Below are 17,615 nucleotides of genomic sequence, written 5' to 3'. Positions count from 1 at the left end.
GTACAAAGAAACAGGTAAAATGAGTTTTAATAACATTTTATTTAGTCTATTATATCCAAAATATGATCACTTGAACATGTAATCAATATAAAATAATTACTAACAGGCCAACGACAGAAGAGTCTGAGGGGAAGGCAGGTGTGGGCGCTTCCCGCGAGGGGCGGGGCCACTCACCGCGCTTCCTTCCTGCGCACGAGTCAGCGCTCCGAGCGCCGCCCACCGGGCCCTGAGGACCCTGGGATGACCGCCTGCCCGTCTGCAGAGACCAGGCCAGTGTGGGAGACAGACTTTAATCCGATAGTCCCGAAGCAATGTACGGTGGCACACAGACTGCGTGGCAGGTGAGTGAAGGCTGCGGGGAGGGAGTTCTCTGCCCACCCTGAACTTCCCTTGTTCTGGCCAAGCTCCTGCTAGGTAGGGTCTGTGGCGCCATCTGCTGCCCAGCCCGGATGCCTCCAGCTGCGGGTCCCGAGGCCCACGGGGCAGGGGGCCAGGGCCACGCTTGCACTCCCAGTCTCAGGACCCCGGCCCTCTCGTCCCCTACACAACACGCCGCCGTCTCCATGGCCCTTTGCCGGCCAGCTCGGAGAAGGCTCTTCTCTACGTCAGCCTTCAGGAACAGGGAGGCAGTTAAGGGACAAGAGACTCCCGGGAGGATAAGGCATTGTTTGGGGCCTGCTGGGGCCAGGGGACCCAGGCCCTGCCTTCCTGTAACTGTGGAAGAAAGGGACGAAGTCGACAGCGGGTTGCAGAGGGAGCACTGCACGCTCCCTGAGCCGGCCTCCGCCCCTCGTCCGGCTCCCCGGTCCGTGCGCAGAGCTGCCAGAGGAGGCAGCAAAGGCCCCTTTTCGTGGAGATGAAGGTTCAGGACTCACAGAAGCGCCAGGAAATACAAGTTGCTCAGAGTGGTCTCACAGCTGCCCTCCTCTTCACAGGAGACCCCCCACATTTCAGCCCCACCTCGCCAGGCTTTTGGGGGCATCTGCAAGGGCCAATGCCTTCCCGCTGGGAGTGCAGGGCCCCTGGGTGCCCCTGTGTGTGTCTGCCTGCCCCAGCCCCCCACTCTTCATTCCCCTGGTGAGAGACGCACCATCTGGGGGTCGCCTGATAAGAGGAGATCATCAAATATAGATTTTAGGGCAGTCTTCTGGGGTTCAGGCAGGCTTGCTGCCAAGAGTCAAAGGGAGGGAGGAAAGGATGGGGCAGGTGACTAAAGCAGGTGACTAAAGTGGCAAGCTTGTTGTAGCCGGCTGGTGCTCTACACCCAGGGCTCCATGCCAAGCCTGGAGTTCAGAAGCATCCACACCAGCTTGTTGTGGGGACCTGGGTAGGGACACAGAGGCCCTGGTGCTGGCTGGTGAGGGTAGCAGTGGGTAGTAGCTACAGTGGGTAGCAGGAACGGTTTCCAGACTGAGCAAATAGAAATACAGGACACACAGTGAAATTAGAGTTTCAGACAATGAGTGCTTCCTTAGTACAAGTATGTTCAAAATATTGCATCTTGTATTTTACCTGGCAGTCCTAGCGGAAGGTGTGGTGTCCCCCACCACACTGTGTACCAGGCAAAGAGCTGGTGCTAGAGAGCAGTTTACCATTGTGTATAAACTGGAGCAGATGCAGCACTGTCCCGACAGCCCCAACATGTTCACCCCTGCAGTGTGCAAGCAAGGGGAAGGGGCTGCAGCCATTGGCCAGGACATACAGAACCCAGCCTGTGCCTTTCTTATCAAGCTACAGCCCCTGTTGCTTGCATCCCAGCCCAAGGTTGAACAGAACTCCGAGGTGTCCTAGAAGGGACCCTGCTCCCTAAAGCTTGTTGAGGCCCATGACCCATTTATTATCTGGCACAGGGCAGCATGTAAAGAGTTCACATTGGTTGCAGCACTATTCACTACAGCCAAGAGGTGGAAACAACCCAAGTGTCCATCAATGGATTAATGGATAAAGAAAATGTTGTAGAACCTGCAATGGAATATTACTCATTCTTGAAAAGGAAGGAAACTCTGATACATGCTACAACATGGATGAACCTTGAACACATTATACTAAGTGAAATAAACCAGTCACAGAGAAACACATACTGAATGATTCCACTGATACGAGGTATTTAATTAGTCAAACTCACAAACAGGAAGTGGAGTGGTCGTTGCCAGGGGCTAGGGCAGAGAAGGTGGTGGGAGTTGTTCAGGGGGTGCAGAGGCAAGATGGGGGTTCAGGTGCACAGCAGTCTGCATACAGTTGACAGTATCATACTGCACACTTGGAAATTGTTGGACAGGTAAATTTTATTTTATGTGTAATTTTTGCCACAGTTAAAAAAAGAATACAGAGAAAAAATCCTGCTACATTTATTAATGCACAACTGCTTTGTTGCAACAAAAAAATGTGATGATAAGGAAAAATAAGTCATTCTGAAACACTGAAAAGTAAAAAGTTCATATTGGGCCTCTATGCCCTTCCTGGGCTACCCATGATGCCCCTGGGTTCCCCCCCTCAATCAAACTCAAACTCAAGGCATCTTTTTATGATTGTTAACCCCACCCCACCCCCAAGGTTTTTGCACACTGCTGTAGGAAATATGGCTGAGCCAGGATGAGGAGACCAGGGCGCTAGTCTTCTCTCTGCCATTGACTTGATGTACAGTTTTCCCATCTGTGAGATGGGAGAAGAGGATGGGAATACTGAGATCTCCAGGCTCTGGGGGAGATATCCATGGTCAGGGGAAGTGGTCAGTGAGGGGCAAGTAAGAGCCTGCTGGGGCCCTTTATTTTGCCTTAGGACCTGCTGAGTGGGGTGGGGCTGGCCGACACAGGGCACTAGCTGAGCCTCCAGACTGGACTCGGGCAGAGCAAGAGCTGGAAGAAGCTTGGGGCCTTTACACAATCAGAAAGCCTTTGTGGCTGCTGCCTCATCTGTCACCAGGTGAGGGATCTGTAGGGGCACAGCACAGGCCGCGGGCGTGATCACCTGCTGGGACACGAGGTCTGGCTGGGATGGTGACAGGGTGAAGTACTGGAAGGAAAATGAGGCATCCGTCCTCCGGGCTTGGAAGGGGGCAGAGGCCTTGCAGGCAGGGTGGGGGACTCTACGGTTTGGGCGATAGCAATTCTAGGCTGGGCTTGCCCAGATCTAGGGGTTCAGTTGGTGATGCTCCTTATTCTCCCTCCATCCTCAGTGAACACTGGTTTCATGTGACGGTTCAGGTCCAGAGAATTTGTGCATGACCACACTGTGAAGCAGAAAGCGACTAGAAATGGAGTCTTCTGGGCCTTAAGGTGGTAGATAAGGGGGAGAATCAGAGACCTGTATTTTGGCCCTTTCTGGGCCTCAGTTTCCTCAGTTGTTACATGTGGATGAGAGTTCTCATATAGGATGGCTGCAAGTCACAAAATAGGCAGGGATATGAGGCAAGCAGAATGAGGAAACACTGAAGGGGTCAGAGGGAGGACGTAGGTTTAGGCACAGGGCGCTCTGACTCTGGCACACTGACCAGGGGCCACAAGGCCGAGGGATTTGTTTACTAGCTCCCTCTTCCTGGAATCTGAGCACCACTGTTTACAAGCTGTCATGGACCTCCCCGGGCCCAACCAGGACAACTGTGGTCTGGGGTCAGGGCAGGGACTGGCTGCGTGCAGCTCCCTGGGTAGGGGTGCATGGAGCTGGTAGTAAGCACCCAGTGGTCATCATGGAAGCAGCTCATGCGATGCCTGGGCCGGAGAAACACCCACCTTCCCAGCATTCTGTGCTCCTTGGTGGCCATCCTGCACACCTGAAACCTTGTCAGCTAGGACCCCAGAGGGAGCTGAATTCCTTCTCTCCCCGACCCCCACCCCCTTTTGCAAAGAAGGTGAGTTCCATTGCTAGGGACTGAATGTTGTGATCACCACGAAGCTCAGAAGGGCACCAGGGCTTGCAGGAGAAGTGGAGGGAGAGAAGTGACTCAGCAAAATAAATCTTCACCTGTGAATATTCTGAACTGCTATTCTGGGACTCTGGATGACTGCCTGGTTCTGTTGACAGGTGTTTGGTATACAAAGCCTTGTTTCTCACATGCCAGCTGTAATGTTCATGCTCACCAGCTTCAGGAAGGAAGCCTAGGAGGCTTGGGAAAGAGGTGCGGTGCGGGGGCCTGATAACTGCCTCGTCCAGTGTTAAGACTCCCAGGTGGGCTCGTGTCATAGGGAGCAGTGTGCGCTTAGGGACATCGGGAACCAGACGGTATTCTCAAATCTTAGGGACCCCTCTACTGTCCAGGAGCACTTTTTCTGGTCAAGAAGGGGTGTGGGTCCAGCACCAACCTGCTCCATCAATCCTGGTTCCTGCTCAGCCCTCTTCCGAGGTGATAAGGACCTCAGGGTCTGTGGACTGGGGAGGGGGCATGAAAGCTCATCTTGCCTCCCACCTTCTCTAGGACAGCCTCTGAATTCTAGTGACAGAGGGTCTGTCAGTTTACAAGCAACCCACTGCTAAGCCATCTGTGTTAAATTAAAATCATCTTCCTTAAATTTAGCTGTAATTGTTGCCTTGAAATGATCTTTCTATTCACAGGTTGTCCTGAGCCCTGGAGCCACAGAGATGAGGACCAATCTGGTGTTCACTGGGCAGCCCTTGGGTGATTTGATGAGTTAGGATACCCTGCCCACCTGCCTTTTCAAGTTCAGGGCTTTCCTAGGGGACCAGAAGGCAAGGTACCCCCTCCTCTGCTTCCATCACACGTCTGACTGCTTGATGGATGGAACCACCACGTCCACACACTGTGCAGGCGAAGCCAGTCCCAGGTAAGAGGTTTGTGGAGGAGGGTCAGAGAGGGGACAGATGCGGTCTCTGCTCCTCTCTCCCAGTGGTACCCTCAGTAAGCCCCACCTTCCACCCCCTCAGCTGATGTTTTGTAGGTTGGCGATAGCTGCTGTGTCAACAGCTTCAGCTTGTGTTTTAGTTTGACCTCAAACCAGCGTCTTCCCCGTGGTCAGTGCCACACGTTCTGGTGCACAGCTCTATGGTCAGTGTGGCATTTTGAGAAGGACACATCTCTATCCAGGTGGTCCCAACTTCAAATAGCATGTCCTGATTCTGAGCTGCTGGCCCCACGAGCAGGCTCTCCTGGCAGGTCACTGGCTGCTACCTTGGGCTGGAAAACATGGTCATGTGTCATAAAATGTCATAAAATGGTATTGGTGTTAGAAATAGCCTGCTTTTCATGACAGGTGAGGAACAGGTTGAAAGATGGGAAGGAGTGGCCCTGCTCTCCCGCCTCCTCCTCTGGTCAGGCCTCATCCTCTCATCTTCCCTTCCATCCCGGCCTCCTGCTGATACTCCCCCAACAGTACCTCTTCAGACACTGAGCTCCACCAGCCCCAGTCACAGTGCGCCCTTTTCTGCCCTGCCTTCGCCTTTGCTCTTCTGCCTGCCTGGGCTGTCCTCTCATCTCTCTCACCCCTTCTCCTCTAGCTAGTTTGTACTCCTTCAAGATTCAGCTCCAGTGTCCCCTTTCTAGAAACCAAGACAGTGTTTGAGGGCCCTTCCCTTTTGCATTCCATGATGCCTTGGGCAGACCTCTGCCCATTTTTTGTCATCTGATGTCAGCCCTCAGCAGGCAGGTGTTGAGGAAATGCCTGCTGAGTGATGGGAGGAAAGGTAGATAGAAAGGAAGGCCAAGCGCCTGAACCCGAATCCAGCACCAGCACAATACTTGGAAAATGCCTGGTGATGCCTAGTAGCTTTTCACTCATAAGGCTTTGTGTGTGAGAGAGAAAAAGAGAGAGAACCTGGTGAGTAGGGACCCTGCCCCCTATTCGCCCAGCCCAGCACTGGCACATAGAGTGGTGGGCAAAGGCCACCCACTCATCTGGTCGTCAGAAGGGCCAGGCATTGATTTTCCAGGATGGCAGATTGAGGCCCCAGAGAATCCAAGAGGGGTCCTCCTGCCACCTGACTCCTGGAGGACTGATGACTCTGAGCCCAGCCCCAAATAGAAGCTGAGGTGGAAAAAAACTGACTGTTCTCTAAATAGCTTTGTGCCCCTGCCATCTGCTGCCAGACAGGGAAGAAAGGGAGGAAACCTTTGTATGGTTTCCTTCAAGAGCTGTCAGAGCTGTGTCCCCGTGCAGTGGGGCCCCTTGATGCAAACAAGGTCGCACTGTTTTTCCTCTTTGGGGCCTAGAACAGGGCTGGAACTCTCATGTTCTGCCCTTTCCCCCCAAATAGGGGTTCTTTGCCATTCAGGTGTCAAAAGTGAAGTTCCTAGAATGGAGGAAAGTCAACTTGCTTTTCTCCAGACTGCAGTTAATCTGAGTGGCTTCTCAACCAAGACGTGGGTCTAGAGATGCCAACCCAAACCCAAAGGGCCAGGAGTGAACACTAAAAATGTTGCTGTGACTTGGCAGTGTTTGCAGTCTCTCTAGTTTCTGAGATTCTGCTAATCCTGGATGAAATGGGACTACAATCCCACTGTTGATTTTCACAGTCAGTTCTTTTTAGCTCAAGAAAGCAGTGAACAAAAACCTCTATTTTGACATCTAGTTTCTCTCTGGTCACCTGTACCTCACCACCAATGATTTCTTCCCCTTTTGTACTTTTAACAGCCACGAAACATGGCACTCGTGAAGATTTTTTTTAAAACAATTTTTTTATTGAGTTATAGTCATTTTACAATGTTGTGTCAAATTCCAGTGTAGAGTACAATTTTTCAGTTATACATGAACATACATACACTCATTGTCACATTCTCTTTCGCTGTGAGCCACCACAAGATCCTGTATATATCTCCCTGTGCTACACACTACAATCTTGTTTATCTGTTCTACATTTTGAAATCCCAGTCTGTCCCTTCCCACTCCTCCGTGAAGATTTTGACTGTGGAATGTTACCCATTAACCCACGCCCTTTCAACAGGATCAAGTAAGAAAGCACTTCAGTTTCTTTTTGCAACACTATCAGCTAGTTTGTAGTGGCACAATGCCATCACTGAAGTCATAGTGACTTTGATAAACATGTTAAATTTTTCACCATAATACACCAAATCTTAAAATCCACATTCCAAAGCAATGCGCAAGGCTTCCTTTCCTCACTAAATAATAGCCAGAAAATTATTGGGCCTTGGTGTCTGATTTTAAATAAACCGAGTTGAGGTTTTGTAACATATAGGTCAATTAACTGGAATCCCCAGCTGAACCCTGTAAAAGGGATGCAGCAGAAACCGGGCCTGTTTTAGGACCTTTGTTTTGTTTCAGGACTTTTGTTTTTAAACATCAGGTTAGGAGGATGGTGGCCACCACCCAAAGGACTTTATTTAGTTTCCTAGCTTCTCTGTTCCCAACAAGGGGCCTTTCACACTCTGCTGGGGTTGTGACATTGTATTACTTGTACCTTTAGTGCAAATATCAGAGTTTAGTGGAAGATTATGTAGCTCAATTTAAGAAGATGAGTTAAATGAACTGGACTTTATTTTCTTAGCATTTGTCCCTTCAGTGCATTTACTGTTTCTATCTACTTGTTAGCTTCAACAAATAACTTCAGCCAATACTAAATCTCTACTTGATGGACCCAACTGTAATCAAATCGTGACTGGTTGTGTTAAAAGAGCCAGCACAAAGCTTGTTGTCATCCTGCATCTGGTTAGTGGGAAGGTTAAAGGGATGGCTTTAAACGGGTTTTATATTTGGATTTATGTTTCAAAAGGGGCTTGATAATCCTTATCAAAATGACTAATTTTTTTCTTCACTGATTGGCCAATGATCATTTAGTGTTACCAGTTTTGTTATATTACTTTCTCCTAAATGAAAATCTACACACTCTGGCATCAGAAACACCCGAGAAGCTTGTTGAAGATTTGGATTCCCGCCACCCCAGATTTACCGAATCACAATCTTTGGTGAGATTTTACTTTCTGCCTTGTTTTTTTTTTAAAAGCCCCTCCACCCCACCCACCCTCACCCCACCTCAGAGCTTCTGATGCACACTAAAGCTAGAGACCCTTCACGTAGACAAAAGCAACCAGCTGACTTGCTTCACATTCCCACTGAGTTGGCATTGTGTAAGTCAGTCCTACTGCAGTTTGCCCATAAGTTGTTTTCAGTCTTACGAGGCAAATTAGACCTCGGTACCTAAGCAAAGTTTCCTTGGAATCCTTGCACAAAGGGCAAGTTGATTATCTTAGTAATTTCAAAGTCCAAGAAATTTCTGATGAGCACAATGAAAATTACAATTGGATGACAAAAATGGAACTTGACACCAGAGTGTTTCAAAGACCAAGTAAGCATTTTATTTTTCTATTCCTGACACTCAAATTCATAGGGGATGAAAAGATAATAGAACATAATCAAAATAACATACAAACACAATTCAAGAACATTTTACCATCTATTGTAGCTGTAAAATACATAAAGGTAAACAGAAATATCTTCATATAAATTAATGCTTAACCATCTGTATACACTGTAAAACAATTGTTAAAATTCACACTAAGATGCTAGTGCAAGCAGTGGTGTACAAAAGTGCAAACAAGGTTAGTGATGAAAAACTTATCACCAACTTACCACTTCAACATACTCTGCATTCAGCCAAATACTGAAGGAAGGCCTCGCCACAGAAAACACTTTGATCACTTTTAAATTAACTTGACTACATGCACCCTGCGTGCTCCTGCCTCAGGATGGAAACTGATCACGAGTTCAGGTGAGGAGCAGCACCAGGGAATCCAGAAACCCACGTGAAGTTGGCCATTCTGCTGTGAATCTTCACACTTGACAGTGAAAACAATTTCAAGGATAATTTGTATGTCAAAACCTGTAGAATTATCACCTTCCTTTACCTCCAAATATTTAAAACTAAAATTAAATCTAATCGCCTCCTCATTTAAAATGCACACCGAGAAGAATTTATCCACTCCAGTGCAGCTTTTCCAAAGATAATAATTCTGTGTGAAATCACTCAAAAGCCTTTCTCATTTCTGCCCCCAAATCTAGTTGGGATGGGGCACTCCTGAAACAAAGTTTTCCTTCGATAAATTTGCTTCCTTTACTGTGATTACTTTGGATTCTGTTTAAAAGTGTGGTCAAAGCCTAGAACAATCAGTCAGTGGCATTAAATATATTAGCTACTTATGTTCTAAATTATGAGGACAAAAATTAGTTGACTCAGAACTGCATCTTCAGTAGACTCAGGTTCCCTTTAAATCAGGATCTTTTATCCAGGAGCAGGCTGGGGCTTTGTGATGGGGACAGCTGCAGGGTTCAGGAGTGGAAACAAGTTTTTTAACAAAATCCCACTTTATACAGCAGCACAGTTCCATATTTCAAGAGTTTGTTCCCCCCTCTCTCTCTCTCTCTCTCTCTCTCTCTTTCTTTTTCTCTTTCTTTTTTTTTTTTTTTGGTTATAAAGCACTAATGTGCATTTCAAAAGAAGCACAGTGACTAAAGTGACCAGAAGCATCAATATATAGCTTTGAGAATTTAGTTCTTAATTGAAGATACAGTTTTCTGCACTCTTCAATTTATAGCAAAAAAAAAAAAATTAAAAAAAAATTAAAGGTTTATAGAAAAAAACCTTTAATTCCCTATTAATTTTTCATCAATAAGTTTATATTTGCTAATCTCTATTTTTTAATGCTTTCTTGGAGATTTTTTGAATGTTTTACATATGTTTAAAATGATCCAAACAATATATTCTAAATAAAATCAACATGAGCTAATCTGAATGACTTCCCTTTATGTTAGCTACTTTCATTATATTCTGGTCAAAATTTATTTGGCAATAAATCCTTGCAAACTTCAGTCATGTTAACTAACAAGACTGAAATTCCACATTGAGTCACATACCAAATACAGTTTCAGAAAATGTAAACCTGTCTCCTGAAACTCTTAAATCATGTCAAGTAGAAGTATACTATTTTTAATGATGGAACTTTCCAAAATGCTGGAATTGAATGTGGTTAATCAAATCATTTTGCAGAAGGCAAGAAACACTATTATCACAGCTATTACCCTATTTTAATGATTTACAAGTAGTTTATGAGCACTGTAGAGAAGTGTGAGCCAGGTGAAAATGAAGGAAAAGAAACAATGTTCTGTGTATCAGTTGTAAACCACAGTATATTTGTATGCATACACAGGCACACAAAACTAAAATTTAGATCTATGCAGGCAACATCTAAATTCATACTTCTTTGGCACTCAAAGATGCTGGGTCAACTAAGCCAATGGTGCAGAATATTTTTTCCCTCTGCTTTAGGAAATGTCTGTGCCACAATTTTAAAATGCTATAATCCCAATTCTAAAAATTCACCGAGATAAACTGGAATCCATCCATGTAACCAGTTACTCAAAAGTATACCAGCAGTCACTGAAACAGATGTGGGGTTAAGAGTCTCTTTAAAAATAGAAAAGCCAGCTGAGGTCTAATATTTTTAGAGTTTTGGACTTAAGATTCTAAAATATATTTTGAACACTTCCTGCTTTATATGAACTCCAGTCTTGTAACAATAGTGTTAATTACATGTTCACCATTTGCAGTGGGAGGTACAAAATTAACCCATGTCCCCCAGACTAGCATTTACCTGAAAAATACTCCACAAATGCACACACCTGCACAGGCACGTAGAGAGAATATGTGCTTCTACTGCTTCTTGCCCTTCTCTTAACTTGCTTTCCTGAAAGAACCAGGGATCCTGGTATATGCTTGAGGTGCTCTCAGAGCTGGATGGGGGACTGTCAGTCCCATTTCCCGGGAGCTGGCGGAAAGCTCGCTGCTGCTACGTGCAGCTTTATTTCCAGAGGTTCAGGCCCTAAGACTCTCACACGACTGGGAAAATATCCACAGTTTAACTGTGGTCCAGAAAGTGACTTTTGTTTCTTTGATCCCAGTGACAGACCTAGAGTGAGCGTTCTGGAGCAAGACATTTCGTACCAGAAAGCAAATCCCCTCTAGAGAAACCAGAAAGCTTTTTCCTGTACACCGATTTATAACACAATTAACTTCTCAAGTATCACAATAGATACTAGGAAATACTTGAAGAAAGGCATGTCCATGTAAATACTGAGAACAGATACTATCAACGAGAGGCAGTTACTTTTAATAAGGCTTCATTCTGTTCAGTCAGGACATTAAAGTGAGTACTTTAAACATACCTGGCAGAATAGAACAAGAGGCTGAAATGTCATTTCCTACTTTACCCATAGTGCTACTGATGTTCTAGGCAGGGAGGAGGCTTCTTTATTTTCATTTAGAAGGAAGCTGAAAGTGGAACAGAATAGCTACATTCCTAAAACCAAATGTTACGGTGAAAAAACCTTGTTGATTTAGCTAACTGGTAATTCCTTCCAGGTACATCCCTCAATCCTTATTTGCCTCATGTTATATTACTGATGACAGAAAGGACTGTCTGATTTGGGCAACCGCTAGAGAAAACACTAATTTTGATATTAAAATTATTTTTGATGGAATTAGAGCAATTTATTCTCAATGGAATTAGTTAAATACTATAAAATCTTGGTTTATAACCAAGGGAGGAATCTTAAACTTGAGAGTCTATAAAAATAAATATTTGGCACTTGGTTTTCATCTAATTATGGAAATCTCAGGGAAAAAAAGAACCCAATTTTCTTAGGAAATTAAAATGCTTTAAAAAGCTAACTAAAATCTTATTAGAAAGTCTGTCAGTGAGGCTTGTAGACACTATCACATGGTAAGCATTATATCCAAAAACAAAAGCGTCTGTGCTATAAAGTAAGAGCTAGTTGAGAGTAACTGAGAAAAAAAGAAAAATACATGAATTCATTTTCTTCCCACCAAGAAATCAAATATGGTAAAGAATGCAAAAGGGCTATGGGATAGGAGCAAAATCCCCACATATCTCAGTGACAACTGAAGAAGAACAGCCTTTCTTTTTCCTCAGATGCAGGCCTCTGTGATGAAACTGCGCACAAGATCCCACCTGTCGCTTGCCCTGGTGAGTACCATTAAGTATGAAGAGACTGGGGAGTACCTCTATCTGTGGGGGACTGGTGCCTGTCACTACTCCTGGGGAAGAGGCACAGATTACCAAACTAGGCGCCAGTAAGACTGGAGCACTTCAGAACCAGACAACTGGAATGGGCCTATCAAACCAAAAATGAACCCTGTGTTGTACCAGAAGGCGTGCTTTTCCTCAGAAGGCCGATCTGACAGGGACCAGGACACAGACCCCATCAGCACTGGTAATGGTAGTATTACTGATAAAAATACGTATGATTCAGAGATTAATGTGGTATAAGGTATAACCAAACATAACTTGTCTCCTGGTAAATGCAAAGCCTCTTGGGACTTAAACATTATTCTAATATTCTGAAGCAATCTCCTTTCCCAGCAACCCCCTCATATGTATAATGTGAAATAGGCCAAATTTCAGAGCATACTAACTAGGTAAGACACATTACAATGAAACATTTGCCCAACAAGAATGACGAACATTAGAGTTTGTTTTATTGCATGACGTTTGCGTAAGAAAAAATACTGAAAATTTTAAGGCATCATGCAATCAGTAAGCTAATTATTAACTGTTCACTTAAGATAGGTGGACATATAATCTAAAATTTAAAAACTAGTTCCAAAAAAGTACATAAAAAATTTAACATCATGAGCTTTTAAATATGGTTTATATTTGTAGTTTCATGTTGTTAAAAAGTGCTTCAAATGTACTCTGGAAAGTTGCTCTTTATAAATGGTGCTGAGGGTAATGTCAGATTATAAACTGTAAAAACTATTTTCATGGAATTAGAAAGCTAACATTGTGATATTCAAACTTACTTGAATCAGTTTTCAATTCTCACTCAAATTAAGTTGATAGAATATTAATAATCTAAAAAACATCTGTTTTCTAACCAACAAAAGTCTATTGAATTCAAGTTATGCATGTTGAGTGATCAAATCTCTGAGTAGGCCTGAATAGTGAGACCTGGAACTGATGCCGACTGCTGTTAATCAATGTACTGTGCCATCCAGCGGAAGCCTTCTCCGTAGCCTTGTCTTTTGAGCACACTGCACATGAAAACTTCCAAGGGCCGGGCATTCAGTTCTTTCAGAGAGACACTGCCCTGGAAGAGAAGATGCATGTGATGTTGGATGACCTGCAGTAGAACTGCAGCTCGTACACCTCAGAACAAAGGGTGACTATGATAAAGCTGTGGCTGGGCTGTTGGACATCCACGTCCCCTAAACATGCAGGAAGCTTCCTCCTCTCTACTGTAAGACAGGATGTCCCCTCGGTGGGACAGGGGTGAGCTTGTGAGGCACACAAGAATGAAAATAATCTGTGACTTAGAAAAAATTCAAGTTACCCAACTGGCTTCACCAATATTAAAGACAAACATTCTCTGAGTAGGTTTATGACTAAACAAGGCATTCCTTAAAATTAATGTAGAGTCAACTTATTAAAAAGAAGAAAAAGAGGAGGGGAGGGTGTAGCTCTTATGGTAGAGTGCATCTTTAGCATACATAAGGTCCTTTGTTCAATCCCCAGTACCTCCTCTAAAAATAAATAAGTAAACCTAATTACCTCCCCCATCTAAATAAATAAACAAATAGATAGATAGATAAAAATTAAAAAAGAAAAAGAGAATAGACCAAAGTCTACTTTATCTAACACATGAGCCTCCTTCCACATAGGCTGCAATATTTTTCTACTCTGAAAGAGTAAACTCTGGGATTTTTCAATACTAAGGTCCTTCCCCCAAACAAATTCCAATGAAAATGAATGCAAAAATAATTTATTTAAGCTTATTATAAAGTATATGTTCAGAAAACCCCAGAACACTTCTGTGGCCAAGTTTACAATTTATATTTATCTCTGGTGAACTGAGAGCCTAAACGCTGAACTGGGTGCCTAAATACACTACTGGTGTGCTTAAACATTCAAGTGTATTATTTGGTGGTAGTTCTGAAAAATTACGATAAATAAAACCTGAAAGCTTTCATTTAGTTTCCTGTAATCATGAGATCTGACATTTTTGATAACACCAAGATAAAGATTTCATTCAGTGGTAGAAAGAAAATAAATGAGGACATTAAAAAAAGACCCAAACGTATAAATGACAGTTTTTAAGAAAAAAGTTAAAATGAAGCCAGACTATACCAACTGAACTGATAAGCATGAATGCTGTTAGGGGTAGTGCTAGAGCAAACTATTTCAGAAGATTAGAAATAAGCAACGAAAATAAAAAGACATTTGTAGTACTGAATGAAATACTCACACTTGTCAAAAAAATATATATATGTGTGTATTCTTTTTACCTTTCCTGTTGTCTGACCATATAAACCAAACATCTCTCTTAATCTCTCTTCACTGATGGCTTCAGGTCTGTCGATCTTATTCCCAAGAATCAGTATAGGCACATTAGCAATAGTTTCATCTGTCATTAGGGACTGAAAAAAAAAAAAAAAGACAAGATACTGATATGAAACCATCTAAAGGGCTCATTTTGACAAGATACCAAATGGGTATCAAGGACTCTCTCTCTATCATCTCATATCTGTTTGGCCAACTTTCTTCGGCAGACTGTCCCAGCATTTGAAAGTGAGCTCAATGAACCTGTAGTTCAATTCTTCTGCCGCCCTAAGTCTCCTTCCATAAATGCTCACTCTGCTCACTCTGTGATCAGTGAGGTACAGTGACTGGACCCAACACTCTGAAGGCATGCACACCTGGTTTCATTTCTAATTCTACTGCCTCCAAGTTGTGAGATGTTAGACCAATAATCCTTACTGAAGTTCAAAGAGAATCTGCATTAGTAGCACCTACCTTATGGAGTTGATTTGAGAATTAAAGGAGGTAATATGCACAGTACCTTGCACAAAGTAGGAACTCAGGAATTCCCTGACCCTGTTCCACAACCACAGAACCTACCTGGACTTTTCCACATGAATAAGTATTTGTTTGCCTGCACTGGGCAGAGGTATGGTCAGATCAACCTTCAGTCAAGTCACAGACCTGCTTTCTCAGATTTAACACTGGCCTTGCCTGCTGTTCCCAAGCCCCTTTTTGAAGCATCTGAACTAAGAGAGGGGAGAGGACGTGGCAGCACGTGGCCCTGGTCACTCCTGAGAGTGGTGACAAAGATAGCATGTTATACCATTTCCAGGTTCTGGCCAACTCTTGAAGAAACCAGCATCCCAGGATGACCAGGGGCTTAAGATCAAGCCACTGTATGAATGTGGGACATGTGAAATATACTATAAAGGCACACTCTGCACAGAGTGAGCTCAAGCCTTCAGGAAGGAAGTCTGTGTCAGTACTTCCTCAACAGCTACAATTACTCCAAGTTACTCCTTCTGCATTCTAAGCAGGGTAATCACTGAGCTCTACAAACTGTTGGGAGTTACATCAGAGCTGCAGAAGAGCCACACTCTGATACGTACATCTCCAACCTATTTCCTCAGGCTTACCAGAGTGATTCCACTGTGTTTAGTTTTTATTTAACTTATTTAACTTACATCAAGTTCTTCTTTTGATTCTAACAGCCTTTCATGGTCTGCACAATCCACCAGAAATACAATGCCATTGATAGCAGGAAGGTAGTTTTTCCACACTCTTCGAGCTAACAAAAACAATCAGGAGTTAGATTTTATTTGCTGGTCAAACCTAGGAGATGGTTTGATGGAAGAGTCCAACAAGATACCAAGTGTAATTATCCCTTAGCTGCTGCTATTTTGCTATATATTCAAGTTAATTTTTTACCCAGTATTGCCAAAAATCTTTCCAGATGACCAAAGAAGAAAGTTCAAGTTTCCCTCGATTACAGGCAAGTCAAATACTTTACTCTGCCCAGTTTACTCATGTTAGAATTAACATTTGCTACCAATGGACAAGGATGCACATTAAGTTCACTGGAGAACTGCTACTATTTTTTATATGCAGTATTCAGTTTTTGACATTCCTAGTTTATCAGTTTTTTGCCAGTGATAAATTTGGAGTCAGTGACAGAAGGAAATTAGTATCAGGTACAGAACTGTTAAGTTAAAATAATAAAGCAAATTGTTCTACTCATAACAGAAATTAAGGTTTATGAAACCATTAGAGTAATTTTTTCCATGACATTCTAAGAAAAGAAAATAATTTCAGGCACACCCTAGGGGAAAGTAACTTTTTTCTCTGACTTTAATTTTATAATATATCTTAAAATAATAATAATAGAAATGAAGTCTCTAACAAACTCCATTAGGTTCTAATTCTAATCATTATATTCCACTAAGTACTTTATGTATATTTCAAACAATTGATGTATATCTCAAATGTGCTTTCACTAGCCACAGCAAGCTTTGTAATATTCATTACTTATGATTGCTATGTGCTGGGTATTGCCATTAAAAATATGGCTAGGATTTCAGTCCCAGAAGTTTACTAGAGGAAAGAAGACAATCTTTCCAAACCTGTAGACATGTATACAAATGCACTAAGTGCTATGTTAGTATAGCTGAGAGCACTCCCAACCTGGGAGTGGCTTCTCAGGGGAGGCAGCCCCTCTTACACTGGGCCCTGAAGGTGGGTTACTTAAGTGCAGATGGGGATGGCATGAGCACAGAGGTAGAAGAACACCAAGAGGTTTAGTTTGGTTGGAATAAAGACAATGCGAAAAGGAATAGTGGGAAATAAAAGCTAGAAAAACAAACTGGGATCAGAGCATAGAGATCATGAATGCCTGGTCAGTAAATTTGGTTTTTATTTTGTACGTATGAGTTCACCACTGCAATTTTTCATATGGAGCAATAACATATTCATAACAGGATTATGATAGCAAGCGAGACACGAATTGGAGAGAAGGAATGGAGGCTAAATTTTACTCATATGCTTTACCACCAAAAGCAATTCAGACAAACTGGAGTATCATGACAATCATTCTTTGTATTTAAAGCATTTATCTGTGGGTAATAAATTCCTAAATTTTAAGAATACCCTGACTTTCCTTGAAAAGAATGAGATTTCATGTACTGGAACATAATGGTCACATTTTTATTAAGTAATATAAAACAAAGCAACTCTATAAGAGTAATAGAATCTTACCTTGAACATGCCCACCCAGATCAAAAGTTGTAAAGGTCATGCCAGCAATGGTTAGTTCTTCTGAAGCTAAATAATGATGCAAAATATTTTAACAACACGAGAATCAGAAATCCTTTTCTGGTATATACTGCCACTTAATATTTGACTTACTTTAACTGTAAATAAGGTCAAACAATTCAAATAAAAAAAGAATTCTTTGTTCTAACTACTATATCCCATTTCATATTGAAAATATAATATAAGTAAATGGTAATACTCAATTCTTATATTCACTACCCACCACAAATCCCACACTTATCTTTCCTTCTCTAGTAATCCTGCTGAAATTGACAATCATTTGCTGTGAATTCAAGTGACTGGCCAAACCTAGTAATTTTTCCTACAATTCATCTTAAATGATAAAGACGAAATAACAATTTTCTCTCATGGCTGTCATATTTCTCAGGTGACAGTCTTTAATGACAAACACAAGTGTAATACCAATTTTGGCCATTATTTCTTCAAGTATTTTTTTTCTGCTCCCTTCCTTCCCCTTCTGGGACTTCAATGATAGATTTGCTAGACTGCTTATTACTGTCCCACAAGT

The 17,615-nt window shown here is 42.9% G+C and overlaps 1 protein-coding gene and 1 long non-coding RNA gene across 4 annotated transcripts in view; one reads left to right on the top strand and one right to left on the bottom strand.

The window, feature by feature from the left end:
• Positions 1–212: 212 nt before the first annotated feature.
• Positions 213–12,000, top strand: LOC107034411 (uncharacterized). 3 transcript variants are annotated; one of them, XR_012068710.1, is made up of 4 exons: positions 213–341; positions 4,549–4,778; positions 7,743–7,870; positions 11,891–11,944. It is a non-coding gene; the product is annotated as an uncharacterized lncRNA (long non-coding RNA). The 3 variants fall into 3 exon arrangements; XR_012068702.1 differs by having other exon boundaries at positions 7,803–7,870; positions 11,891–11,932; XR_001459957.3 differs by lacking the exon at positions 7,743–7,870 and having other exon boundaries at positions 11,891–12,000.
• SAR1B (secretion associated Ras related GTPase 1B) overlaps positions 9,320–17,615 on the bottom strand; it is a 26,938-nt gene continuing 18,642 nt past the window's right edge. Inside the window, exons 4-7 of the mRNA XM_072957161.1 lie at positions 17,030–17,095; positions 15,463–15,566; positions 14,263–14,394; positions 9,320–13,067 (exon numbers count right to left, since the gene is read on the bottom strand). Of these exons, the coding sequence (XP_072813262.1) occupies positions 12,951–13,067; positions 14,263–14,394; positions 15,463–15,566; positions 17,030–17,095 (419 nt within the window). The 3' untranslated portion in view covers positions 9,320–12,950. The remainder of the gene's footprint in view (positions 13,068–14,262; positions 14,395–15,462; positions 15,567–17,029; positions 17,096–17,615) is intronic.

The sequence above is a fragment of the Vicugna pacos genome, chromosome 3 (assembly GCF_048564905.1).
Source record: "Vicugna pacos chromosome 3, VicPac4, whole genome shotgun sequence".
Taxonomy (NCBI): domain Eukaryota; kingdom Metazoa; phylum Chordata; class Mammalia; order Artiodactyla; family Camelidae; genus Vicugna; species Vicugna pacos.
Note: the sequence above shows the minus strand (reverse complement) of the source record. Positions and strands in the feature narration are given on the sequence as shown.